Source organism: Onychostruthus taczanowskii, unplaced genomic scaffold, assembly GCF_017590055.1.
Source record: "Onychostruthus taczanowskii isolate IOZ18803 unplaced genomic scaffold, ASM1759005v1 scaffold86, whole genome shotgun sequence".
Classification (NCBI taxonomy): domain Eukaryota; kingdom Metazoa; phylum Chordata; class Aves; order Passeriformes; family Passeridae; genus Onychostruthus; species Onychostruthus taczanowskii.
Genome location: NW_024506552.1, coordinates 394,224 through 419,922, shown reverse-complemented (window position 1 = coordinate 419,922; position 25,699 = coordinate 394,224). Strand labels below are relative to the sequence as shown.

The 25,699-nt window shown below is 54.7% G+C and overlaps 2 protein-coding genes across 2 annotated transcripts in view; both read left to right on the top strand.

The window, feature by feature from the left end:
* RNF43 (ring finger protein 43) overlaps positions 1-5,231 on the top strand; it is a 56,249-nt gene extending 51,018 nt beyond the window's left edge. The window contains exon 9 of the mRNA XM_041425024.1: positions 4,858-5,231. Within this exon, the coding sequence (XP_041280958.1) occupies positions 4,858-4,901 (44 nt within the window). The 3' untranslated portion in view covers positions 4,902-5,231. The remainder of the gene's footprint in view (positions 1-4,857) is intronic.
* Positions 5,232-8,337: 3,106 nt separating this feature from the next.
* SUPT4H1 (SPT4 homolog, DSIF elongation factor subunit) lies at positions 8,338-10,927 on the top strand. Its single transcript, XM_041424984.1, has 5 exons — positions 8,338-8,495; positions 9,036-9,142; positions 9,253-9,308; positions 9,485-9,538; positions 10,538-10,927. Exons 1-5 carry the CDS (start codon positions 8,418-8,420, stop codon positions 10,603-10,605), a joined length of 363 nt encoding a protein of 120 aa, XP_041280918.1. The 5' UTR covers positions 8,338-8,417; the 3' UTR covers positions 10,606-10,927.
* The last annotated feature ends 14,772 nt before the right edge of the window (positions 10,928-25,699 follow it).

Here is a 25,699-nt window from a genome sequence, read left to right as displayed (position 1 = left end):
TGCTCAGGACTTGCTTTGAGCTCCCAAATGAATGTGGGAGGGCTTCAAGAGCAGGAGTCTGTGCACCTAACACAGGGTGCCAGGCATTGCAAGGTCCGTGCCGGGATGCTTCTGTGTCTTTGGAAATGGTCCCAGTGGCCCCAGTCTGTGCCCACCTCCTCATGACCCTCTGACCCCACCCAGAGCCAGTGCCAGCTGCTTTGCCAAGCACACCAAGCCTTCATTTCCTCTTCCCTCCCCATTCCAGCAGGTAGAAGGACCAATGTGTCTGAAAGTGCTATGAATCTATGTCTGTTTACTGGAGTAGCTTCTATGGATGCTTTCAGGGCCACACAGAGAGTCAGAATTCCCTTGCAAGATTGAGAGACTACACAGATTCAGATTTAACTTTATTAATGGCAGAGGACAGAGCACAGAGCTTGTGCAGGGCTTATGCAGAAAAGTCACCAAGCTGAAAACATTGGTTGACATAAACTCTGAATTATAATCACATTGGTTCTTTATCTTGAGAAAGGTATAAATCAATAGAGAAGTTAAAAAGAGCAAAGAACAATCTCAGTAGATAATCCCATGCAAGCAGGACACAAAACACAGACAAGGAGACCAAGGAAAAATGCATCTCTGCCTCCAGATAAATAGCATAAGGCTAAAAATATAAGTGGATGAATTAGAAACTCCAGCTTTAAATTAAAGTTTTGACATAAACTTTTCAGAAACCCAGTTTAAAAGAAAAGCAAACAGTGGGACCCTGTAATTCCTAGGTGAAATTACAGAGAGGGAAGCGTGTGTCTCTTCTGGTGGCATGGGAGAGACACTGCACTAAGAAGAGTGTGAAGTCCAGTGATGAGTGACACAAATTGCCCCCCGAGTAGAAGGAGGGTGGCATTAGGCTTATAACACTGCGTCAGCACAGGCTGCAAAGAGGAGGCTACATAGACAGGAGAGTCTTGAGGACATTGCTAAAATACGCAGTCAAAAGATGCTTTTGGGCACAGGGATCATGCACAGCCCCAGAAAAGGGCTGGTCAAGCAGCAGGCCAGAGAGGGCACTTGGAAACTGCTGCTCCAAGGCCAAGGTGTGGCTGGAGAAGGAAATCAGAACAGAGCTGGATGCCAAGTGAAGTACAGAGCCATGGAGAGACAGGCCAGGAAATATTGCTGTGAACAGCTTGTGTAAAGCAGACTATTAATGCAAACGTTCCAGCTGATTTGGAAGGGAGAAGGCTGCCTGGGGTTTTTCAGATCTAGGGAAGTCTGAGGGATGTTCAGGAGCTGTAAGTGCAGAGCAGAAGAGCAAAATGCCTTTATTGCATTAGTGATCACCAGGGGAGTGCTCAGGGAGGTTCTCATCTGGCACAACTCCATTCAGGGCAGGAGGGGCAGAATCCCTCATGAATGAAATCATCAGTTTGAGCACTTCTGAAATATAGTGGAGAGTAACAAATTGCCAGGGGTACAGATTACCCACTGGGCATCCTGCAGGGCTCGAGCACACAGCTGATAAATCCTGAATGTGGACTGCAATCTCTTATCCATGCCCAGACCGAGGAGGAAGAGCTGAGGGCAATATCAGCTGGAAATAGCTGAAGCCACAGAATGATGAGCCTGACTTTCCAGCCAAGCAAATTGTTAAAAATTCAAATACAGGGTCTGACTTGTAGGCACATGGCTGAATGTGAAAACCAGGGGAGTAGGCAACCCAGTTTTTGTAGGGAGAGATAACACCTGGCAGATCTTTTAGGGGAAGGAAGCTCTGAAAGGATAAAAGGGAAGGTGCTCCCACAGGTAAATAACTCACTGAAAAAGGAGACAAGTGCAGATCAGACTTAATGGAGGGGAATTACTCAGAGAAGGAGAGAAATGGAGTTCTGCAACTGTATGAACCTTCCAGCAAGCTCATAAATATCCTGGACGAGGAGAGGAGATAGCAAAGTGTATAACATATAAAATCCATCAGGAGGTCAAGTGTTAAAACTGGATACAGAGTGTTACAGGAGGATCTCCTGCTGCTGATCTTTTGAGTGAGAGAGTGGTGGATGAAATCCCCTGTAAGTAGCACGAAATGCCACACATGAGCAGAGCCACTATTAAGTAAAAATCACAATGTTATTGTTATCATTAGTGTTGTTATTATTATCATTATCATTAGCTGGATGGGAACTCTGTGGAACAAGCAGAAAGTGCTTTTATGCAGCTGTGTAAGCCTGTGGTGATCTCACAGCTCCTGATCATCAAAAAGGGTGGAGAAAGAAAGGGAAATAATTTCTGCCCCCTTGGAAGGAGGGCAGAAATGTATCTGGTACAATCCCAGCAATGTTTTTTTCTGAGAAAATAGAAAGAATAGTGAGAATTTCATGTGGGGAAAAAGTGATTAGCAGAGAATTTGGAAGAGAGGTTATGAAATAAGGAGAGAAGAAGAGAAGGCAGACAAGAGAGTACTTAGAACAAAGTAACTGATGGCATCAAATGGGAGCCAGAAGCTTTAAAACACCCAAAAGGCAACACATGGTGTGTAGCGAAACTGGTGCTGGTAGCCCCCGGGATGTAGATGCCAGAAGTAAAATGGTTTTGAGAGCCCAGATCAAGAGGTAGCAAATGCAGAGATGCAAATCCACCCTCTGGCTCAGGAAGTTCCTGAACCAGGGCTTCCAGAAGCTGCTGGTTCTCCTGTGGGATGCAGCACCCTCCAGGTGTGTGCTAACCTCACCCAGCTGCCAGGTGAGGCTGAATCTTGGTGCACAGCCCCTGGAGAAATTCCACTAGTGCAGGCAGTGCCATGCTCTGGCATCAAGGGAATAACGCTGTGGATGATCCCAAAGAGCCTTGCATGATCTTGGAGTTTATGCCTCTTCCTTGAGCATCTCCATCAGCCATTCTTGGTGGGCTTTGCGTAAAGGTGCATCCCTGACTCTTCTGTTGCCTGGAGAGACCGCACCTGGGAATCGTGTCCTGGAGAATCAATCCTGGAGCAATGCTGATGGATCCTCTTATGGGAAGACAGACAGCTGGGAGTGAATTCCAGCTGGATGGCTTCCTGAACTGCCCTGGCACACCCAGGAAGCATCCCAGAACAGCCACATTACTCCAGCACAGGCTGATGAAATCTCTTGATTTCTCTCCCTGAGAAAGCTCACCTCCTGCAGTGCACTCGACATCCTCCCCCTCTCTTCCCTCCTGCTCATCCTGAGTCCCTTTTCCTGCCACATCTTTTAACCTTACTAGGGAGGGGGAAAGGGATTAGAGGGCAAAAAAAGACCACCCTTAAAACCTAACACCCAAAGAACACAATTTCTGTGGTGTCATAAAGGTGTGCTCCAGGTCGTTGCCGTGCCACGGCCAATCCACCAGCCAAGGTTCTCTCACCTCTCCCAGTTCATGATCTTTTCTTAGCACAACTTATGCAGGCACAGCTTTCAGAAAATATTGTAATAATGCTGTTTGAGACTGAAGGCATGTGAACACAGAGGGCTTGAAGCTGGACAGTCTCTTTTTGGGTTGCACATAAGCTGGTGACAGGGGAAGCAGTTGGAAATGGTTTAGTCCACATACTTGTGACTCAAGTCTGAAATGCAAGAGATGCTTAAACTCTGTCTTCAGGTACTATGGCCATGCTTGCACACATGTGTACATGTATAACACCATGTGCATTCATTTTCCTACATGGTTAGGTACGCTTTTCCAAGCAGAATCTCATTTGTTTGTTTTCTTCACACATGTTTAATTTTCAAGGCTCTGCTCCTACAGCTGGAGCAGATACATAGGTGATGTATAACCGACAAGAATTTGTTGTGACTGTTTTGAAAAGCTGTTTTAAATTGCCCTCAATGAATCTTTAAGAGGGCATTTCTTTCCTTTGATCTCAGAAACATTCAGGAAAAGGGAGATAGGAAGAAAAATGCCTGTTTGCCTTTGCTGGGCTATGCTGACCTTGTGTAAGAGTTCTGGGCAGGCTTGAGAGACATCTGGGAAGGGACTGTGGTGTGTGTGACAACAGGTAGTGACGTTGAGAGAAAGGGGCTGTCTGGAGCAGTGACTTGGGTGCACCTTTTTAGGCAGCCCTTTTGTTGGATGGTTCCAAGTAAACTACTCAGCACCTGCCTATCAGTAATTCTCCAGGCAGAAGGGGCCGGCAAGAGCCTGGACCTGAGCTGGGCTCAGAAGCAATTTGTGCAACCTCTCGAACGCTGTGGAACATATGTCATTCCTGTCTTGCATCACTGCTCTCTGCTCTTACTGCCTGGAGTTTCTGTTGCCCCCGGCTCTGTGAGATACGAATTGTTGTTGTTTTCTGTTCCTAATAATTTTTGAATGAGCTGTACAGGTTTCCACAAAGAGCAAACATAAAAAAGCTTCAAAAGCAAACACCTAGCAGTGATGTGAATCCTAGGGTCCCTTAGCCTGCCTCCTCTGAAATATATAAGGAGTAGCTTGATGTCTTATCTTAAGATTTTATTGTACTTCACCTTAGAGGAATAAATTGGCTGGGAGGTGGCCAGAAAATTCCCTCTGAAAAACTGAGAGAAACTTCCTAGGATCATGCAGTATTCTGAACTGGAAGGGACCCACAAGGATCATCCAGTCCCTGGCCTTGCCCGGACACTACAACAATCCCAGCCTGTGCATCTCTGGGAGCGTTGTTCAAACGCTCCTGGAGCTCTGGCAGCCTCGGGGCTGGGACCGTTCCCTGGGGAGCCTGTTTTAGTGGCTTAGTGGCTTTTTTAGTAGCTTTCACTTAGTGGTTTTTCCTGCAGCATTTGTTCTCTGGATTGCAGGGTCAAGGCCCCAGCTGCTGCAGAGGCTGGGAATGTTCAGCCAGGTGTAGCTGACACTTTTCTTTGTCCTTTTCTTTGAATGCAGGATTTGAAGAGGAGGTCCAGGATGTCCATGAACACTCAGTTTAATAAAACACTGGCCTCTTTGCTCGGTGGGACTTGGAGTGGACACAGATGTTGATGGAGCTGCTCACATCTGGCTCTGCCCAGCCCTGCCTTGCTGAGACACAGACTGGCAAGAGCAGCGGGCCACTCGTGGTCTCCTGACACGTCCCCACGGCCCGACGGTCACACAGACAGAGCCCTGCTGTCCAGGCCCGTCTCCTCTGGAGGCACAGGCAGCCCCTCGTCATCCATGGCACCGCTCCGAGCTGGGCAGGGCTCCCAGGGAGAGCTCACCGAGTGAGTGCAAGCTGCTATTTTGGCGTGTTCACGCCACAGAAGGTTTTGCTAAACACTGCAAAAATAAACAAGCCTTCGAGACCAAAAGCTGCAGAAATTACTTTCTGTGGCCTGGTAGCTCCTGACTTCATTTCCTCACTTAGGTCAAAAGCCAGATTTCTTCAATTAACTTTTCCATGCTTATTTCAGACACAGGAACAAGCTATTCTCCATCTCACCGCTCACAGGCCTGCCCTGCAAGGTGCTGCTTCTGACTTCAGTGGAAACCAAGAGCTCTCATCACTTTTGGTCACCTCAGTGTCCCTCAGCTGACGCCGTCTCAGCCACTGACTGTTTGCCAGCAGCGGGAGAGGGGAAGACACAGGGACGTCAGCATTTCTGGGAAGGAGCTGGGTCAGACTCTTTCCATTGCAAAGAATCCACCCTCTCATCTGGCAATGTGAACAAAGTCTCTCACTCACCCCCTAACTCCTCCACCTACCCTCAAATAGCTGTCATGGCCAGCCCTGTTAAGAGCATATTTCAAACATATCTTAGATGTCCCCATCACAGGAGTCATACAAAATCCTGGAGTTCATGTGGCTCCTGCTTCTCTCCTTCCTCTCATTGCTCCAAGACACAGCAAAAATTCCCAGCAAAAGCTTCCATAATAAACGCAGAGGAGAGCCCTGTCCATCACCCAGCCTTAACTTCATATTCTGAGACTCCTGAAATCCTTCAAAACGATTTTTCTGTCTTTTCCAACATTTTGATGATTCAGGGAGAAAACTTGAGAAATCATCAGGCTCTAGTTTATTATGTTCCCCCACTCCCCCATTTATGAATATTTTGGGTTTTTCTGAATGTCACTAGTTCTTAATTCCTACATCTCATAATTTGCAGACGTTCAAGCAAAACAAAACCTGCCAAATTCAAAACATACAGAACCCATGCAGCTTTCAAACAGCAGAGAATTCCCATCAGATTCATTGCCCTAAATGAGCAGTCAGGCCAAAGAATCAGCCAGATTCCCATGTGAAATGCACGTTTCTGTGGCACCAAGTGCTTCCAAGCACAAGGAAGCATTGGTGAGGATACTACACTGGAGCTAAAGATAACGCTTAACAATTTGAAACTTGATGTAGGGACAGACTTTCCCATCTGCTCAGTAAACCTTCCCATGTCTTCCTTTGAAGCAGCAGCTTCTCAAGAGAGCCACTCTGGTGATGCAGTCCCAGTTCGGGATAATCCTCTGCCTTCTTTTGTTGGTGGGAAAGCTTTTTACGGGGTTTGCTGCCCTTAATCCTTGAAAAAGGCATCTTTGTCCCAGCTGCTAATCAGTACCTGACAGTCAAGTGATCAGCCAATAGCACTGTTTTAAACCCAGCATTATTCTCTTGTAGTGCTCATTCCTTGTCTCCTTGTGACCAAGTCCCTGTGGGACCTTTCAGTCTAGGGAAGAGCTGAATTTCTTTCGTCAAAGAACCCAGCAGAATTACATTCAGACCTTTCCAGGTTCTTGTTTGTCCTACAGCACAAGCAGAAGACACAAGCTCTGAAAGTTTTCTCCTGTGCAGGGAAGTCAGTCATAAACTAGAGGAAAAATCCAGGAGTGGCTCTGGATTCACCTCTTCGGCTTCTTGTGCTCCTGGTGTGTGGCTTGTGTGAACCAGCTCCCTGTGTCCTTGACCATCCTGGAGGGCTGGAAGGCTTAATAGAGGGGGAGGGTCATGAAGTCAGGGTGCTCCCGCTGCTTTTTTTAGGAGTCAGGAAGGCAGAGAGCCTGCAGGGATGCATTTCACTGCTCAAAAGAACAAGTGCAGCTCTAAAGTCCTGTTTTTCCCTCCTTACCCCTAACAGAAGAGGAAATTGCTGAATTTGTGAGCCACAAGCTTCTTTGGGAAAGCTGCACCCTCTCCACTCCCCACTGCACTAGTACCAGGCTGCCAGATGTCTCCCTTCCCCGACCTTATGCTGCTGCTCCTGCTCACGTAGGAGGTGCTGGAGTGCAGGTCTGCCTCAGTGGGGGCTCAGGGGGAGGACAGGGAGGAACTGTCTGGGAACTTGAGTTTGAAAGGTCCTCTTCAGTAGATGGATGACTACCCTTGGCTGCCTGGAAGGGAAGAAGCAGTATCTGAGAAAATAGGGAATGGTTCCTCACAGTTCTTCACCTCTTGCTTCTGGGTGATGCTTTTGAGTGCTCGGTGCTTGTGGGCTCCACCGTGGAATTTCTCCAGCATTCCTGCAGTGATGCAGAGCTGATTTTCTTTCTTTGCATCCCAAGTCACAGCCAAAAACTGATGGAAGCCAGAGCATCCCAAGCTCCCTCTATCCAAGCTGAAGGCCCAGTCCTTTTGCTGTGTCCCCCCTTCCCAGGAGCTCCCACCTCCTGAACTGGGCATATGGTCAGGCTGGCTGGATGTCCCCTCCTGCAAAAATTCTTCATATCCTTTGGAAATGTGAATATTAGTTCATTTTGTTCTTGCTTTTTCAAACGCTCCTGGTTTGTTTTTTTTGTTTTTTTTTTTTTTTTTTTTTTTTTTTGGTGAGTCTATCCTGGCTCTCGGGGTTTGGGAATAAATTATGACCCAGGAAAAAAAAAAGACTTTTTTTTTTTTTTTTTTTTTTTTGGTGAGTCTATCCTGGCTCTCGGGGTTTGGGAATAAATTATGACCCAGAAAAAAAAAAGACCACACACAGGGGGAAAAAAAAAAAAAAAAAAAAGAATACGTTTTATATATATATGCAAAACTGTGTATTTATGTCCGATAAACACAAAGATGTGTGAATATGTGCTGATGTGCTCAGAAATATATTTATTTACTAATATATTTATCCATGTACTGGTCTGCTGCCTGCGGTTGTTCTTTGTGCATTGGGCTGCGCTGGCGGAGGAGCCCGCGGGGAGGGACCCGGGCCCGGGCCGTGACAGAACCTCCGCCCGCCGCGCCCACTCGGGCCCGGGGCGGGTTCGGAGCCGTTCCCGTTCCCGTTCCCGGGGCGGGTCCAGGGCCGGGGCGGGGCCGTTCCCGTTGCCGTTCCCGGGGCCGGTCCGGTGCCGGTGCCCGGGGCGGGGAGCCGTTCCCGTTCCCGTTCCCGGGGCGGGTCCAGGGCCGGGGCGGGTCCGTTCCCGTTGCCGTTCCCGTTGCCGTTCCCGTTCCCGTTCCCGGGGCGGGTCCAGGGCCGGGGCGGGTCCGTTCCCGTTGCCGTTCCCGGGGCGGGTCCGGAGCCGCTGCGCAGCCGCAGAATGGGAGCGGGGCAGCGATGGCCGCGATCTCGCTGGAGACCGTCCCCAAGGACCTGCGGCACCTGCGCGCCTGCCTGCTCTGCTCCCTCGTCAAGGTGGGACCGGGAAGGGGACAGGGACAGGGGCCGGCACAGGGGTTGCTTCCCGTCGGTTCCGGACCTTCCTCCGCCCGGCTTAAGCCCTGCAGCCCCTGCCGGGCCCTTCTCCCCGGCCTCGGCGCTCCCTGTCCCAGCCCCCCACGTCGGCTCGGGCCTCCTCGCTCCAGCCCTGGCCCTTCCCTGCGCCGGCTCTATTTCCTCTCGGCCCCGGCCCGAGCCTTTCTGCCGTTCCCGGCCCTTTCCCCGCCCGTTTTGCCCTCTTTGTCCCGCCCCTTCCCGGCCCAGGCCCCCCTCCCTGGCCTGGACCTTCCTGGTCCTTCCCCCGCCTGGTCTGTCCCTTCGACCCCGGCCCGGCCTCCCCGCTCCTGCCGCGGCCCTTCCCTGCCCGGGCCTCTCTCCCTCCCCTGCCTCCTGCAGCCTCTGGTCGCTTCCCATCCGCCCCGGCCCTGGCCCTGGCCCTGAGCCCTCCTTCCCGGGGTTCCCTCCATTTCCCCAGCCCCTGACTGGTCCCGGTCCCCAACACCCGTGTTCCTTTAGACCATCGACCAGTTCGAGTACGATGGCTGTGACAACTGCGAGACGTATCTGCAGATGAAGGGCAACCGCGAGATGGTCTATGACTGCACCAGCTCCTCCTTTGATGGGTGAGTGGGGCTGGGCCTGGCCTCGGTCCCCCAGGAGCCTGGGGATACCGAAGTGGCACTGTGGGGTCACCCAGCCAGGAGACGTCCCCTCACTGCCATCCCTCCTGCAGGATCATCACCATGATGAGCCCTGAGGACAGCTGGGTCTCCAAGTGGCAGCGGATCAGTGAGTAATTTGGGAGCTGGAAATCCCTTCTCTGCAAACCCTTCTCAGGGGCAGTGGGAACTGCTGGTTCGGCTGTGGAAGGGATTCTGTCCCCGCAATGAGGGGACATCTGCACAGGTTGAGGATTCCCACCTGGCTGCTCCATGTGGGGTAACCTGGGGTTTTATTTCCTGCAGGTACCTTCAAGCCAGGTGTCTATGCAGTGTCTGTTACCGGCCGCCTGCCCCAAGGTACCTGTGTGATGGAGTCAGGGTTTGGGGATCTGAACACTGCACAGGGAACATGCCGTGTGGGTGATGGGATCAGCAAAGGTGTGATGGGATCAGCAAAGGTGACTGCAAAGAGGTGTTGGACTTGAGAGGGAGTTTCAGGGTTCAGCACTGCACCTGCCAGAAGTTTACATTGTAAGCTGCTGACTAAAGCGTGGCTATCAGAGGCATAAACTGGGATTAATGAGTGATTCTGGAAAGTGGGCACATCTCAAACCATTCAGATCCAGGATAACATGGGGTTTTGTTCATAGAAAAGGGTTTTGCAGGATGGGGTGCTGTTGTGGCAATCCCAGTGAGTACCCCTCTCCTCCTGCACTAAGGGCTTATGCCATGGTGCATATGTTTACAAATGGAGTGGAGGGTGCAGAGGATTTGCTTTGTCTCTGGAATGCAGAAAGGGCATCATCCATCCAGCTGAGTTCCTGCCCGATGTGTAGCCCCAGAGCAGACTCCTAACCCAGGAGTGAATCCCAAACCCTTGGGGTGAAAGCTATGCCTGTGTCTGGAATCCCAGGTTTCTTATTTCTGACTGAGCTCTGCATTGGGAAGGAGCTGGAAACATCATGAGGCCAGAAGCTGAGGCCTTTTGACACAGCCCAGACACATTTGAAATACCCAGGGTTATTGAAATGGGATCTCAGGGAAAGGTTCTTCCCCCAGAGGGTGCTGGGCACTGCCCAGGCTCCCCAGGGAATGGGCAGGGCCCCGAGGCTGCCAGAGCTCCAGGAGCATTTGCACACTGCTCCCAGGGATGAACAGGGTGGGATTGTTGCGGTGTCTGTGCAGGGCCAGGGCAGACTCCCATGATCCTTGTGCGTCCCTCTCTTCCAACTCAGCATATTCCGTGATTGTGTGAAATGAAGGTGATTGTCCAGTTCTACATGACAGAACCACCAGATGTTCCCAGGGCTCCTCATTCCAGGAGAAGACTGAAATGTGTTTGTCTCCTTGCTGCAGGGATCGTCCGAGAGCTGAAGAGCCGTGGCGTGGCCTACAAGTCTCGGGACACAGCCATAAAAACCTGAAGGGCCCTTGCGCTGCCTGGAGATCCCAGTGCTGCATGGAAAATGCAGTGGGCACCGCTCCAAAACCTCTGAGCTTTATCCTGTAGGGAAATAGGGCTGGATTCAGAATGTGCTGGCTCAGCTCCCCTCGCTCAGCACCTCTGGACTGAGCCACACCACAGACCACAGACATTTATCTGAGTCTTGACAGTGGGGAGGGTGTGTGTAGAGCTGGGAAAGGGTGTTTGATCATGATGCTCAAGCTTTTTTACAGTTGGTGTGGGAAAGAGGGGATTTGGGAAATAGCTATGTAAATAGTTCAATAAAGCCCACTGCCTGGTCAGGGCTGGGTCCAGCTGTCGCTCTGTCACTGGTTTCACCACTGCAGGGTGGTGAGATGGAGGGGCTCACACTCACCCCCCTGCCTGTGCCACGCTGCTGCGGAGCCTGCGATTGTCACATGGGCCACATTCCTGCCTTGAGGGCGAGGTCCTGCCCTGGCTGTGTGAGGTGTCCTTCCACGGGAAACCTGCAGCTGCCAGCTGGATGGAGCAGATACGGTGATGGCCAGGCTTCCTGTGGAGTTGGTTACGTGGAGGTCACAGAGCCCTGGGCCTGCAGGTCCTGTACAAGGGATGCAGTAGCAGGATGGAGCTTCCAGGACCATGGAAACTGGCTCTTTCTGGGCTCCAGGGCAGGCAGAGCAGGACGAGCCCACTGCCGGTGTGGTTGGGAGGCAGCACCAGGCCTTGCACACGGGTGGGGTGGACAGGCAGGGGTGGAAATGCTCACCCAGCGCAGATCTGACTGTTACAAGTGTCAGCTCTCAAGTGTCTGTAACACTTGAACTCCTGAGGGATTTGGCCTTCTTGAATTACTTTGTTTCAGTTCAGCAGCACCCATCCATCAAGAAGGGCAAAGTCCTCCATCAGTAGCTCTGTGAAATAACCTTTTTTTTTTTTTTCCTCCCTGAAATAATCCTGGAGCTGGAAAGCTCAAGTCTTGTTTTCTGGAGACAAGTAATGGAAGTAGAGCCTGCAAATTGCACTTGGTCTGGGATGAGAGCAGCTGCAGCACAGGGAATTCAGGACTGGCTGAAGAGTCACACTGCCAGGAGTGCAGAGTAGATGCCTTCTCTGCATTGCTCTAGTTTGTAGAGTTGGCCATGAGAAATGAGTCCCAGGTGCCCCAGGTCAGACAAGGCCTCCTGTGGAGATCTGCAGCAGAAATGTGATGGGAGAAGCCTGGAGCACAGGGAGGCTGGAGGGGAAGGTGCCTTAAGACACCTTTTGCATGGGCCCTTGCAGATGTGATGGTAAGTAATGAGTATTTACTCAGTGCAGACCAGGGCCAAGTCAAGTCCTTGCTGGGCTCTGAGCTCCAGCAAACGTCTCCAGGTGCAGGTCACCTTTTGTGGAAAGAGCTGAGAGCACATCGGCCCTGGTCTGGGGGTTGGGCTCTCCTCTTGGGTACAGAAAGCAGCAGGTTCGGTTCTGCAATCAAAAGGGGGAGTTGACCATGGCTTTCACACATCCCTGGTGAAATCAAAGCACTTGAGCTGACTGGTAAATCATTCTTCAGGCTTGCTGGGTTGCAGTCTGGGCAGAAGATGGACCTTGGGAATTCCCAACAGGCCTGTGGCACAAGAGGTGTGACTGTCGCAGCAGCCCAGGGCCTGCCTCTGCAGGATGCTCGGGTTTAGGCATTCTGGGCATGCACCTCTGGGCCCTGGAGGGCAATTTTGGCCCAGCTGTGCCATGAGTGACACAGGATAACCTGGGGTCACCCCAGATGCATTTATCCCCTGTGGAATGGTCTGGGAAAGCTGCAGCCATGGGCTGTCTGGGCAGCCTGACACGTTCAGGATGGAAGGGGACAAGGAGGATGAGGCTGGTGGCTCTTTCTCCAGCTGGCTGGAGATGGTTTTGGGGGGCAAGGGTTTGGCTCCAGCCAGGCTGGGAGGATGTTGGATGACAGACAGATCCACCCCCCTGCCGTGCCCAGCCCGGGAAGCCTCACGCTGGCAGTGCCACGGGGTGGCAGCACGGTCTTGTGCTGGGGCTGGGGAACTGCTGGAGACCGACTGAGGCACAAGCTTCATTTTCTGCTGTTTCACGGCATTTTCTGCGTTGTTTCATAGCACCTTTCAATCCAGCTGCCTTCCCCTGTCTGCAGGGAATGGCCATGCTGGAGCTGATTCAAGGCTGGAGCCACATCAGGACCCTTGTCCCCTGGCCCATGATGCAAAGGAGGTGACAAGAGGGCTCTGCATAGGACCCTGAGCAGGATGGGCTTGTTTGGCTGGGGTTGCTGTGGGGCTGAGGCTCTGTGGTTCTCATCTCCCTTCCTGGGAAGTTGCAGTCACCACTCAGGGCTGGGAACTTTGCTTAGGAAATTGTCCCCAGGGAGCAATGTGCCCTGCCACTGTGCCTCTTGGGGAAACTGAAGGGGCCTGAAAACCCTGCAGAGACCTCATCCCTTGCTAGAAACCCAAGTGCTCCAGGATATGCAGAGCTAAGACTGGCCGGAGCTACAGTGCAGATGCAAAGGATCCACCCCAGTGAGGAAAATGAAGGTGGTGGCCCTCGAAAGCTGCACCTCCTGTGCCTGTAGTGCTTCCTAGAACGCGGTGCCTCTCACCAGGCTGGCCCCTGAGCCCATTCCCTGCGAGCTCCCTCGCACCGCGCAGCCCCGGTGATCCTCTGCTCCCGCAAGGCTCCCGAAAGCAGCCCTTCAGTGCGACTCCGGCCCCTTTTTTCAGTACTACTTTTTTCAATCCTCTGCTCCCGCAAGGCTCCCGAAAGCAGCCCTTCAGTGCGACTCCGGCCCCGGAGCTGTCTGGGGTATGTACGAGAAAAAAGCAAACGATGCGGAGCTTTATTCACTGCAAAAAGTAGGGCAGGGAGCTCTCACGTTGAAGAAACTGGAGGGAAAATGTGCGACAGCAGCCAGAGTGGGAATCGGGAGAGAAAAGCGTCAGCGGGCTGGGAGCTGAGATATGAGTCAGGACGGCTCCTCCCCCTGCACCAAATGACGCTCAAATGTTTCAGCTAGGCCCAAAATGCTGCAGGTTTGGCACCCGAACAGCCCGGCAGATCTAGGCGGCAGGGCCAGGGCAGCCTCGGCAGCGGGACAGGAAACACGAGCCGGTGGATTTTCGTGCGGGTTTTGAGAACCGATACCCCGGCTCTCCCTGCGGACGAGAAAAGCGACTTTCCAAACCGCAGAGCCCTCGGTGCGTCTGCAGAGGCAGCTGCCGGGAAATGCCCGTCCCCACCTGCGCGGGGCCCCTCCGGCGCTGCCCGGGGACAGGGACCTGCCCCACCGGGCCCCCGGCCGCACTTGGGCCACCCGGGCTCCAGGTGAGGGGGAACGTGTACGAGAGCACATTGGGCCCTGCCCAGGGGCCGAGGCAGGGAGATCCCCCCCATTCTGCCCCCAGGGCTGCTCTGTCCTGGTACATTGAGGTGTTGCCGGCGGTGGCACCCCCATCATGGAATGGTTTGGGCTGGAAGGAACTTTAAAGACTGTGTTCCTTACCTTGCCATGGGCAGGGACATCTTCCACTGTCCCAGGCTGCTCCAAGCCCCATCCAGCCTGGCCTTGGACACTTCCAGGGGCAGCCACGGCTTCTCTGGGCACCCTGTGCTTCCTCACCCTTGCAGGGTAGAATTCCTTCCCAACATCCCATCTAACCCGGGCCTTTGTAAATTGTCTCTCTTCATCTTTCCTGTAATTTCCCTTCAGGTATTGGAATACCATAGTTAGGTCACCCTGAAGCTTCTTTTTCCATGCTGAACAATTCTCTCAGCCTTTCCTCATAGAGAGGTGCTCCTACTCTCTGAGAATTCTTCAGGCTTGCTGGGTTGCAGTCTGGGCAGAAGATGGACCTTGGGAATTCCCAACAGGCCTGTGGCACAAGAGGTGTGACTGTCGCAGCAGCCCAGGGCCTGCCTCTGCAGGATGCTCAGGTTTAGGCTTCACTCTAAATCCACTTTCACCTGCTTCACTGGCTCGCAGTGTGGACTTGGACTTTCCCAGAGCCTTTTGGCCACCCTGTGTGCCTGGGGGAACTGGTTACCTCAGGGATGTGAAAACCCTTGGGAACAGGTGGTAGGGGTGGGGGAAAAGCCCCAAACAGATCTCCATTTAAGACTGTTTTCCTTGGAAACTGGCTGAGGAGACCTTGGCAGGCAGAGGTGATGGGGAAGATGACCTGAGTTGTCCTGGTACCTGGAGTGAAATGCTGCTGTAGTGAGGATGGCAAAGTCTGGGGTATGCCAGGAATGGGTGCCCCATCCTGCCTGTCACCTCCATGTCGGGGCACAGGGCCGAGGCCCCTCTGTCTGATGTGGGGAGAGGAGGCACCCAGGGCCAGATCTGAGCAGCAGCAGGAGGGAGGCAAGTTTTTGGGGGGGGGAGTGGGGAGGGGGCAAGCTACAAGAGCTCTCCAAGCATAGCAGGAACAGGAGCCAGCTGCCATGTGCCCATCCCAAGTGGAACATCCACCCCTTGTGAGCTCAGGGCTGTCTACAAAGAGCCCTGAACTGTGTCATGGAGGATACACCTCCAAACCCACGGGTCTGCCCACAGAGTTGGGGTTCTGTAGTCTGGTGGGGGGTCCCAACTCTCCTCTAGACTGAGATCTTTCACCTCCCTGGTCTACTCCATCATGGGAAGGGAGAGATGCAGAGGTTTGGGAGGGGCAGAGTTGAGTCTCAGCTTGGTAGTGGAGGTGGCTGGGGGTGCTGAGGACACATTTCCTGAGGGCACAAAGCAAAGTGAGACCACAGCTGAAGTCCAAGGAGGGATTTGAGAATCTGATGGTATCTCTGCATCCTCAGCTCTCCCAGACCTCCCGCTGCATCCCAGGTGGCACTTGTCCTTCCCCCCTCCTGGCCAGCTGCATGTCACCCAGGCTGATGCTGGTGCTGGGCTTTTCCCCTTCAAGGGAATGGTCCTTCTGCATGGGCAGTTCCAGAAGAACCAGAGTGCCAAAACAGAGCCCTAGGACTTGTTTTGGGAAAGGACATTGCACCTCTGGTCCCCAAACAGCCCGGGTGTGTGGTACACATTCCTGTGGCAACACATTCCAGTGGCTGCAGGATCCATCCCCTTGGCCAGGTGGGGGCTTTGGCACTGCATGGCTGGCCTGGAAAGGTGCCATCAATGCCAGCTTCGGGGAGATGCTTCCAGGCAGCCCTGTCCCCCCTCCTCCATGGCTCTCGCTCTCAGAGATGCTCAGCTATTCCTGCCCCTTGCCTTGGAGGGTCAAGGTCGAGCAACAGCAGGGTTTGTCACCACAGAGCTCAGCCCTGCATCTCCTGAGCCCATCCAGCCTCGTGGTCCTCGTCCCTCCTTCCCGGTATCCCTGCTGGGCTCTGTCCCACAACATCCTCCATCCCAGGAAGAGGGGGAAGCAGGAGTCGCCCATCTGCAGCAGCGGATGCTGTGGGGGCCCCTGCAGCCCCCGGCCCAGGGGTCCCTTCCCCCTGCGGGCGGCAGCAGGTGCGGCGGCAGTGACGGAGCCGGGCCCGGCCCAACCGCCCCGCGCCCGCCATTGGCGCAGCCGGGCTGCGATTTTCTCCATATTTGGGCAAATCCAGCGCCGTGTCCCCCGCCCGCCGCGTCACTTCGCCTTTTTGAGGTTTCCCTTCGCGCTCTCATTTGCCTCCCGCCCGCCGCCTCCCTGCCCCGGCAGTTTCTGGTTGAGTCACTTTTAACGGCCCCGCTGCCGCCCGGCCTCGGGACAGCGGCGGGGAGCGGGCAGGGCCGTGGGGCCGGGAGCACTCCGGGAGCTCCCCGAACATCCCGCTCAGGGCCTCATCCCGTGCCCGGTGGGGAAGTGGGGCTCGGCCCACGCCGGTTCCACAGCCCGTCTTTTGGGTGCAGGGATGGCCTTTCGGCTGTGCCGTGGGTGCTGCAGTTCTTCCTTGAAGGTTTGCCATGATGGTGGCAGACAATGCTCTTCCCATCCAAAAAGCTCTCAGGGGCACTCCTGCTTTTTTGGTGCTGCAGATGTCCCTAGCATCTGCTCTCCTGAAGAGAGAGGGCTCAGAGCCCTCTGTTCGGGGGCCTTTTAGGAGGTCACTCTTTGCACTGTCAAGCAGAGAGATCCGTGCCCCCCACCCCGTGCCTCTGTCCTGGGTTCTCAGCGGGATGTGGTGTCATTAGGCTTCAGTGTGAACAGTGGCTTGACTGAGACACTGCGGCTCCTTTGGGGCCTGGCCAGGAGATGCTGCAGCTTGGCTGTGCAGCCAGTGGCTCACCTGGCCGCTTTCCCGCTGGCCCCGGGGCAGCGGAGGTGGCTCAGGGAGGGTTTGGGTGAGACCATCCTGTTCCTCCTTCTCTTTCTCTTCCTTCACAAGGTGCCAGTTGGATGGAAGCCATGGGGTGCTGGATTGAGCCCTGGGGTGCTGAATGGATGGGAATCACATGAGCGTGGCGGGTGCCTGTCCTCACCACCGAGCAGGGTTCACAGGCCAGGCTGAGGCGCCGGCAGGAGCTCGTCTCCCAGCCCCGGGGCTGAGGGCAGCACTTCCCCTGCCGGCAGCGAGCGCCGCAACCGCAGGCAAGGAGGGGAAGTTGCTGCAAGGCCGATAAGAAATATCAGCGCTTTCGCAGCGCCTGGGCTGCACGGCCCGACAAGGGCCCTTCCCCCTGCCGAGCGCTGGGCCCGGCGGCGCCGCTGCCCAGGCCTCGGGCTCCTGCTGCCCTGCGCTCCCCGATACTGCGGGAGTTACTGGAAAAGGAACAGCCCTGCGGCACAGGGGACCTCGGTGCTGCACGGTGGCAACGAGGCGCCCGCGGTGCTCCATGCACAGGAAATTTTGGGGTGCGTGGCACTGTCTGACCTGCATGCGGGTGCCCTAGAGGAGGGCAGGGGAAGGCAAAAGTGGGGGAGTGGTGCCTTGGGGGTCATGGTTTGTCTCAGAGAGCTGCACCCCGGAGTCCATCAGCAAGCCCCTGGGAGACATTGAGCAGGTGGGCAGAGTGGGAGAGGGGCCTTGGGAAAGCTGGGGATCAGATATTCTCATTAGGTTCCCAGGAGAGGAAATGCAGCTCTTTCAGCTTCCCCCAACCCCAAAAAGCTCCTGGGGCTCCTTCAGAGGGACATGAGTGGAACAGGACCAAATGCAGAGCCAAGGGCTGGAGCAGGAATTCCCACAGCCTTGTTTGCCAGCCAGTAAAATTAACCAATGGCTGGGGAATGTGGTAGGTTCATCATCAGTTGGAGACTTTCAGCGACCTCGTCAGAGCCCAAGGAACCAGATCTGCTGATTTCTTCCTTTCTGAGACCCGAGCAGGCAGAAGGAAACCAGCCCAGGACCCAAAATGTCATCTGTGCTGGGCTGGGGAAAGAGGAAGCGTTGCCTCCCCCCTCTTCTCTGCTGGGAAAGCGCCTGTGGCCCCGCTGCATGGCCCCTCAGCAGCACAGGCAGGTGCTGGGCCAGGCTCTGCTTGCTAGGGACTCCATTTTGGGAAGGCACAGCTTCCTCCCTGCTGTCATCCTGCACATCCCCAGCTCTGGCCACGTGCTTCACTCTCCCCTGACAATTTGTCCTTGGGTGCAGTCTCCCCCCGCTGCCTCTGTTCAGAAATATTTTCATCCTGCTTTGCCCCGTGGTCAGCCTCAAACTCTGTTTTCTTCACTGGGCCCAAATTCTCACCCTGTGCCCTCCTCCCAGCCTGCAGGATTTACCAGGGACCAGTTTGTCATCAGCCAGAAGCATGGCCTTGACCCTGGGCCACAGGGGGAAAGTCCTTCAGCAGCACCTTTGGGGCCAAATCTCTCTCTGGTTGCCCCCCAAAAGGCTCCTTTCTCTGCTATAAGAGTGTGGTTGCCTGTACCCTGTGCAGTTTTCACCCTTTGTGATGGCACCCACCACTGCTGGGGAGTGTCCCATGGCACTGAGGTGGCTGATAGCACTGGGGGATGTCTCCAGGATGGTCTCTGAGTTGGCAGCAATCTGCTCTCAGGCACAGGGAGGTATTGTTTTGGTGTCCTGTGCAGGGCAAGGAGCTGGATTTGATGATCTTTGTGGATCCCTTCCAAATGAGGATATTCTGTCGTTCACATCAAAAATTGTATTTACATGTTTCAGATCCCCAGGGGGGCCAGTCTGGGAGGCACCTGAAGTCACCTGGCATCAGGAGGCCACCCCATGGACCCAGCCTGCACATGGTGGCCTCTGCCATGGATGAATGGCTGCCTACCACAGGTCCCTGGCAAGGCAGCATGATGCTCCTGGCTCAGAGCTGCCACAAGGGCCCTGGAAGACATCACCAACAGCACTTACATTCCTTGCTGAATTTCTCTCCAGCACAGGGAGCACAGTGTCCCCAGCCCCATGACCAAAAGGGATGGAGATGGGCACAGGGCCAGGGAAGGGTGGGAGACAGGGCGGCCCTTAGTGGCCCAAGGCACAGGGTTCTGATTGGTTTTTTTCACTGAAACTCCCACCAGCCTTGGTTTGGAAAGGGTCTCCCAACCAATTCCCTCTCTCCTAAAGCCTCCTTTACCTGCTGCCATCAGCACACATGCAGCTCAAGTCAAATCACTCTGCCTGTGCTGCTGCTTGGTTATTTTTGGCTTTGCTCTTCCCCTGCATCTTGGAAACCTCACCAGTACAGTTTTTTTATACATTTCTGTCCAGATTATCAATGTTGAAAGTGAATTGCATTGGCCTAAAAAGAAGCCTTTGCAGAGGCACATGAACACCAGTGCAGGGACAGACATGGCCCCATTTATGGTCACTTTTGGGGATTTAGTTTGTAGGTTTTGATCTAGTTTAGTGGTGGGCTTACCCTGACACTGGGATGGGGTGGTGCTAACCGTGCAAAATCCACCTACTCTGTGTCCCAGCACCATCCCAGTATCGTCACCAGGGCCATCGTGACTTGGATGTGCCAACTTCCAAACCCAGCTTTTGGTTTTCTTCCCGGGGCCTCACATCCCTGTTGGTCGCTACAGCTGCCCGGGGCCAGGGGAAGTTTGGTGCTGCCAAGCCCTGAGGGGGTGAGAGGCTGCAGGAAGCTGCTTGCGCCATGTGTTTCCTAAAGCGAGGTTTAGGGACTGTGACTCGCTGGCACCTGTGTCCCCACTGCTTCACCCCAGTGAGCAGGCAGCCCCTGAGTCTGCCAGCCCCTGCCACAGACGGCTGGACCCTCCATGGGCAGGAACTGCTCCCATGCAGATCCTACCACTAGGATGGGGCGAGGGGCCACAGTGCAGTTGAGCAGCTGTGGGAGGTGGATTCAGTTGCTGTCACCGTGTGCAAACACCTCTTTTTTCTTTTTTTCTTTTCTTTTTTTTTTTTTTTTTTTTGTACAAACATGTTTGTCGCTGTCAGCAGCAAAGCCCACGAGAGCATAACCGGCTGGTGCTTCCTGGCCCGGTGCTGGGCCGGCTGCGGTTGGGCTGCGGGGCGGCGCTGGGTGGGACCGGCACCGTTATCTGCTCCGCAGCGACGGCTCTTCCTGTGGTGGGGCCACGTGGGCAGGATGGGGTTAAAAGCAGCCCCGCGCCCCACAGGGGCCCACTGTTCCCCAGCCAGCACCCCCTGCAGAGCCCCACGACGCTGGCAGCAGCACCCAGCTCGGGCCACCCGCGCCTGGCACTCACCTCCAGGCCCGCTGTGGGCCACTGGCACCTGCGTGGGTCCCACCCCCAGCGTGGGCCATCGGCGCCCAGCGAGAGCCGCCCGCAGCCGAGCTGGTAACGGGGACCGGCGAGGCGCCCGCTGCGGGAGCGGCACGGGGTGTCCGGGGCACGGCAGCCGTGGTGCCACCGTGAGGGGGCAGTGGGTGCCAGGGGCCGATGACAGGTAAGGGGGGCACAGTGGGGTGGCAGGGGAGGAGGTGCCGTGCTGGCAGGCGGGCAGAGGCAGGAAGCGCCCAAAGCAGAAGTGGCACGCAGGGGGTTTTGGCGGCAGCCAGGACAAGACCGGGTGGACACGGAGACTGGTGTGGCAGGTGAGGCTCTTGGGGCTGGGTGGTCTCAATTGTAGGGACCTGCGGGTAACCCCAAAGGGCTCTGGAGGCATCCGAAGGTTCTCCATGTGTCTGGCAGATGGGGCGAGGGGGGTCCAAGCGGAGTACCAGGACAGGGAGCTCCTGTGACCTCCGGACAGGGATGGGGCAGAGGGGACTTCAGTAAAGGATGGAAGAACAAGGAGGGTCCCCATGAGGACATTTCAAGAGGGACCCATTGCCATAGGATCTCCGCCACGGGGACGAGGCAGTGCAGAGGGTCCCCATCACGCAGATGGCATTTGCCGTGGGCTTGCCACCACGGGGACAAGGCAAAGGAGCCCTCTGTGTCCAGGATGCCACTTAGGTGGGATCCCCTCATGGGGACTTGGCATGGTGGTCCCTCTGTGACGCAGATGGGATTTGAGAGACAAGGATGGAATTTGAGGTGAGATCTTACCCTTGGGGTCCAGATATGGGGGTCCTCTGTGACTGGGGTGGGGTTTGAAGGGCAGCAGTGGAGCTCAAGGTGGAACCTCCCCTATGGGGACAAGGCAAGGGGGTCCGTTGGGAATGCGATGGGAAGCGGAGGGGTCCCCATGGGGTCAAGGCAAACGCACCCTCTGTGCCCAGGATGAGGTTTGAGAGGGGGGATGGGGTTTGCAACGTGGACCAGGCATTAAAAGCAGGGACAGGGCATTTGGGGTCTCTGTGACCAAGACTGACTCTGATGTGGGGTCCTTCCTTTGGGAATGAGTCAAAACTGTCACCTGTGACCAGGATGAGGTATTAAGTGGCCTCCTTGCCTGGGGAAAAAAGTGAGGGCATTCCCTGTGCCCAGGACATGGCTCAAGGTGGGACTATGGGGTATGAGGTAGCGTCTCCCCCGCGGGTAAAAGGTGAGGATGTTCCCTGTGCTCAGGATGGGGGTTTTGGGGGGATAAGGGAGAGCAAGGTAGGATCTCCCCCCGGGATAAGGATGTCCCCCGTGCTTGGCATGGCTCCCAGGAGGTGACACTGCCATAGGCTCTCTGTCCTGGGGCAAGACCAGACCTGCCATTCACACCTGTGGCCACACCGAGGCCGGACGTGCCCCACGGCGGGGCACGCGGGGTGTGGCGGCGGCCCCACGTGGGGGAAGGAGCTCCACGCCGGAGGAGAGCGGCCGCCGACAGCGACTGAGAGACAGTGCAGTCACCCATAAAGTAGAAAGCACTACTAAACAGCACTGCAGGGTGTAGTGTTTCCTACTTTATGGATGAGTGTACTGTGGGCTACGGAGAAGAGAGCGCGGAGCAGCACCAGACCCACGAGCCCATCAGGAACCGCTGCGGGCCAGGAGTGCAGACGGGCCCTGCCTGGCTCACAGCATCCATCCAGAGATCCACCGCCCTCCTGGGGATGCTCTGCTTATCCCCACGTGTCTCCCTGGCACCTGGGATGGCCACGTGGGCAGGGGACAACGCAGTGTCCTGTGAGTGCCGCTGAAGGGACGCGTCCCGTTGGCGTGAGCCTCGCACTGTGAGGCCAGGTGGGCAGCAAAGCCTCCCATGCACAATTTTCCCCCATCTTATGTTCCATGTGGTGAAGCCCTGGGAAGAGCTGGGCAGTGGCAGCCACAAGAACATGGGAGGCAAAGTGGGGTTCCTGGTGGTTGCTGGGTTCAGCAGTGTGAGGTACTGCTAAATAAAACTTTTTTGGTATTGACTTGTGGATTTTTTTATGCAATTCCTGAGAACTGGGGAAAAGCTCTTCACCGTGCCCAGGGCCACGTGCAGTGGGGTCATTCCGGATTTGGAGCTTTGGGGAGCCTGGGGGACACCACAGCTGGGGGTGGTGGCCGGCAAATCTCAGCCCATTGGCACAGGACTGTCCCCTTCAGTCCCTCGAGGGTCACCAGCAAAGCTGCTGTGTCCCATGGCAGCCCCGGCCATGGTCACAAGGCCACGTGAAGCCAAAAAACCCTCCTACAATCCCAGTCTCCCTCCATCCACACGCCCCTGGCCTGTGTTTCCTGGGGGTCTAAAACCAAACCAGCTTCCACAGAGGAGGTTTGGTTCTTGTTCCCAAATGTCAGCTCCCAAAACCCCTTCAGACACCATCCCTTTGACTCCCAATGTCCTTCTGCCTGTGGAAGAGAGCATCTAAAAATAGTAGGAAAAAATATATATTTTTTTTTTAACCCAAATGTCAGTGGAAAGTTTTTACATTTTGTAAAACTTCTTATGCTGGTCTCGGGATCATTTGGGGGGATTTACTGAGTTTGTGGTATTTTTCTTTCACTGAGCTGTCCAGATATGACTGTTTTACTTCTTGCTGTCCTAGCTTCCCATGTTCCCTGGCTTTGTGGCTGTTCAAAGGGGATGTGGAAGGGAAAAAAAATCAAATCAAAACTGTCGTCATGGTCACAAGGAGCCAAGTTTTTAAACAGTAAAAACGAAAAAGGGCTAAAAAAAACCCAAGCAGCCACTGCGGACTGCCCTGAGCAGCTTCCAGTTTGTGAGCACTGGGAGGGAAAAGCAAATTCAAATTTTTAACATGCAAAATCTTTGAAAATTTTCCTCCTAATAACGTGCATTCAACTACTAGGAAGGATAAATATCCAATTTTCATGCCCAAGGTCTATTGTGGGTACAGATACTACTCTGGTCACTGCTGGGAGAGTTGGAAATGCAGTTCTTGCTGAGAGCAGCAAAACAGAAACTGCTACTTTTTTCCTGGTGTGGTTTTTTTTTTTTTTTTTTTTTTTTTTTTTTTTTTTTTTTTTTTTTTTTTTTTTTTTTTATTAAAACCCTCCATTTTTTCAAGCCCTCCCTCCATCCTGAAGGCATTTTAGCAGGTTACTGCAAGGAAATGTGTCCTGTCCCTCTTGGGGTGAGCTCCTAGTCTCCACAGGACCTCGCTGTGTTCATCTGTTCCCTGGCTGGTGCCACACAGGCTGAGCCAGAAATGCCCTGAGCAGGGCAGGGTTTGGGATGAGACCCCTCTGTGGGCAGTGGGGGGTGCGGGTGTCCATCCCAGAACTCTCAGGATGGCTCTGGAAGGGCTGTAGGGACTGACAGAGCCCAGCCAGGCTCTCTCCAGGCTCTCCTGCACAGCCCCAGTGCCTGAACTGGTGTTGCCACGCCACACCGCAGTGTCTGCAGCCGCCAGGGCTGGGGCTCACGCTGGGCTCCGGCAGGGCCAGCCCAGCACATTCCTTTTCTAGGTTATTTTTAACAGGGGTTCCATCCCAGTGCTGCTCCAGAGTGTGGAGCCGTTCCCTGCCAGTGTCCATGTGCTGCTGGGCTTGGCAGGATCAGGGACAATGTGGCCATGTGCATCTCCTCCTTGGAGCTGCTCCAGGACACATCAGACCTCAGGCTCAGGAAGTGGGAATGGGAGCTGGAGGGCTCTGCTGGCAGAGCAGGTGCCCACTTGTGTCACTGCACATCCCTGCAGTCACCAGTGTGGCTCATGAACAGAGACAGGAGGGATCTTGTGCTGGAGCCATTCCCAAGGAACTTCTAGAAAGAGGGTGGGAATGGGTTGGCACCTGCCAATCACCGCAGCCTGGAGGTGCCCCTGAGCGCTGACACACGTCACTGTCCCCACACCCTGGGGACCTCCCTCAGGGCTGCCTTGGCCCCTCATGATCATTCTTGTGCTTCTTTCCCAGTCAAAACCATGGCAGAGCTCACACTGCCCACTCCATTCCCTGCTGGAATCCCCAAAACCAGGGGAGGAGCTCAGCCGGACTCATCAGGCACTAGCTGGACTTAATTGCATGTAGGACCTGCAGGTGCTGGGCCAGGAGCATCAGTGAGGCTCAGCCCTGGTACTTCAGGCCTTGGCTGGGCTTTTGTAAGTAAAGCTCTGTTGGGTCTGATCTCCTCAGCAGGCCCTGGATCATCACTGTAAGGATCTTGTCTCCAGCCACATGTGCTGGCTGGAGCCCAGACCAACCAGTTTGTGTCTGGCCCTGCACCTGGAAGGATGCACCTTTGCTGGAGCCTTATCTGTAGCCCCAGCTCTGTCTCCTCCTGATCCTAGCTGGGGTCCCTGTCCTGGTTCATCTGATCTTGTCTGGGGCTATCCAGGGACCCCATTACCACTGTCCTGCTCAGAAGCTTTGGGACAGTCCCCTGGGGTTTGAGGACACTGTGTGCTCTGGATCACACTTGGGTTCCCATTTGCTGCTCACTGTGGAGCAGCCCTGTCCTTGCTGCTCCCTGAGGGAGAGCACAGGGAGCACCATGCACTGAATCCCTGTTCCTGCACGACCAGGCACGGACCTGGCTCCCTGGAGAACTTTGGAGAGCAGTGGGAGCTGCTGGAGGGCTCTCCTGGGATGCTTTGTTGTCTTTCCACGTTTGAGCTGTTGATCTTGAGCTCTCCAGTGTCACTGTTGCTCTTAATTTTCTCTATGTCATCACCTCCTTTCCCTGAGCCTGTGGTTTCCCCTGTCTTGTAGAGTTTCAAGGATCTTTCTAGGTCTCCTCTGCAGGGAGCACAGCCTTACAGCAGATCCCTGGGTGACTTGGAGGACCAAGGGGACCTGGAGCACCCCATCCCCATAGCCCTCATGAGAACTTCATGACTCAGAGCTCAGGGACCTCATGGTCCACTGAGTCTTCAATAGCCCAGATAAATTTTTCCTCTAACTTTTTTAAGTAGACTTAGTAAGACTTTAAGGATGTATCCAGCTGTAGGCTGGCCAAGATGTGAAAGATCATCTCCAGCTTCCCAAGCTCAGGACCTCCAGGAGATATCCTCTCCCCAGGAATGGTGTGGGGTTAGGGTTAGGGTTAGGACACCCCGTCCTTCACCTCACCTGACTGGGGCTTCCACTGAAGGCTGTGGGTGATCCTGCCTTGAGCCTGGGGATCCCTGGCCCCTCTTTCTCCAGGGCAGTAGGCCCCAGCAGTGCCGTGGAGCCAGGTGGGTCTGGCACAGATGAGTGGGACAAGGGGAAAGATGCTCAGGGGACAGTAGTGGCAGCATGTCCCAGATGAGTGAAGCAGGGCCTGTGAGCAGCACAGGGCAGTGGAAGCACAAAGCAAGTTCTGAGAAGGCTGACAGCCACACGAGATCTTATCGGGGTGCATTTCTCCTCCCACTCCTCCTAATGAAACCTGCTTATTCTGTCTCACTGGGGAGCTCA

What these genes read in the sequence shown, in the direction of transcription:
- SUPT4H1 (XM_041424984.1), top strand. Translation starts at nt 8,418, where the DNA reads ATGGCCGCGATCTCGCTGGAGACCGTCCCCAAGGACCTGCGGCACCTG. An exon ending in ACCAGCTCCTCCTTTGATGG is followed by an intron (nt 9,143 to 9,252) that starts GTGAGTGGGGCT and finishes TCCCTCCTGCAG; the next exon opens with GATCATCACCATGATGAGCC. An exon ending in CTCCAAGTGGCAGCGGATCA is followed by an intron (nt 9,309 to 9,484) that starts GTGAGTAATTTG and finishes TATTTCCTGCAG; the next exon opens with GTACCTTCAAGCCAGGTGTC.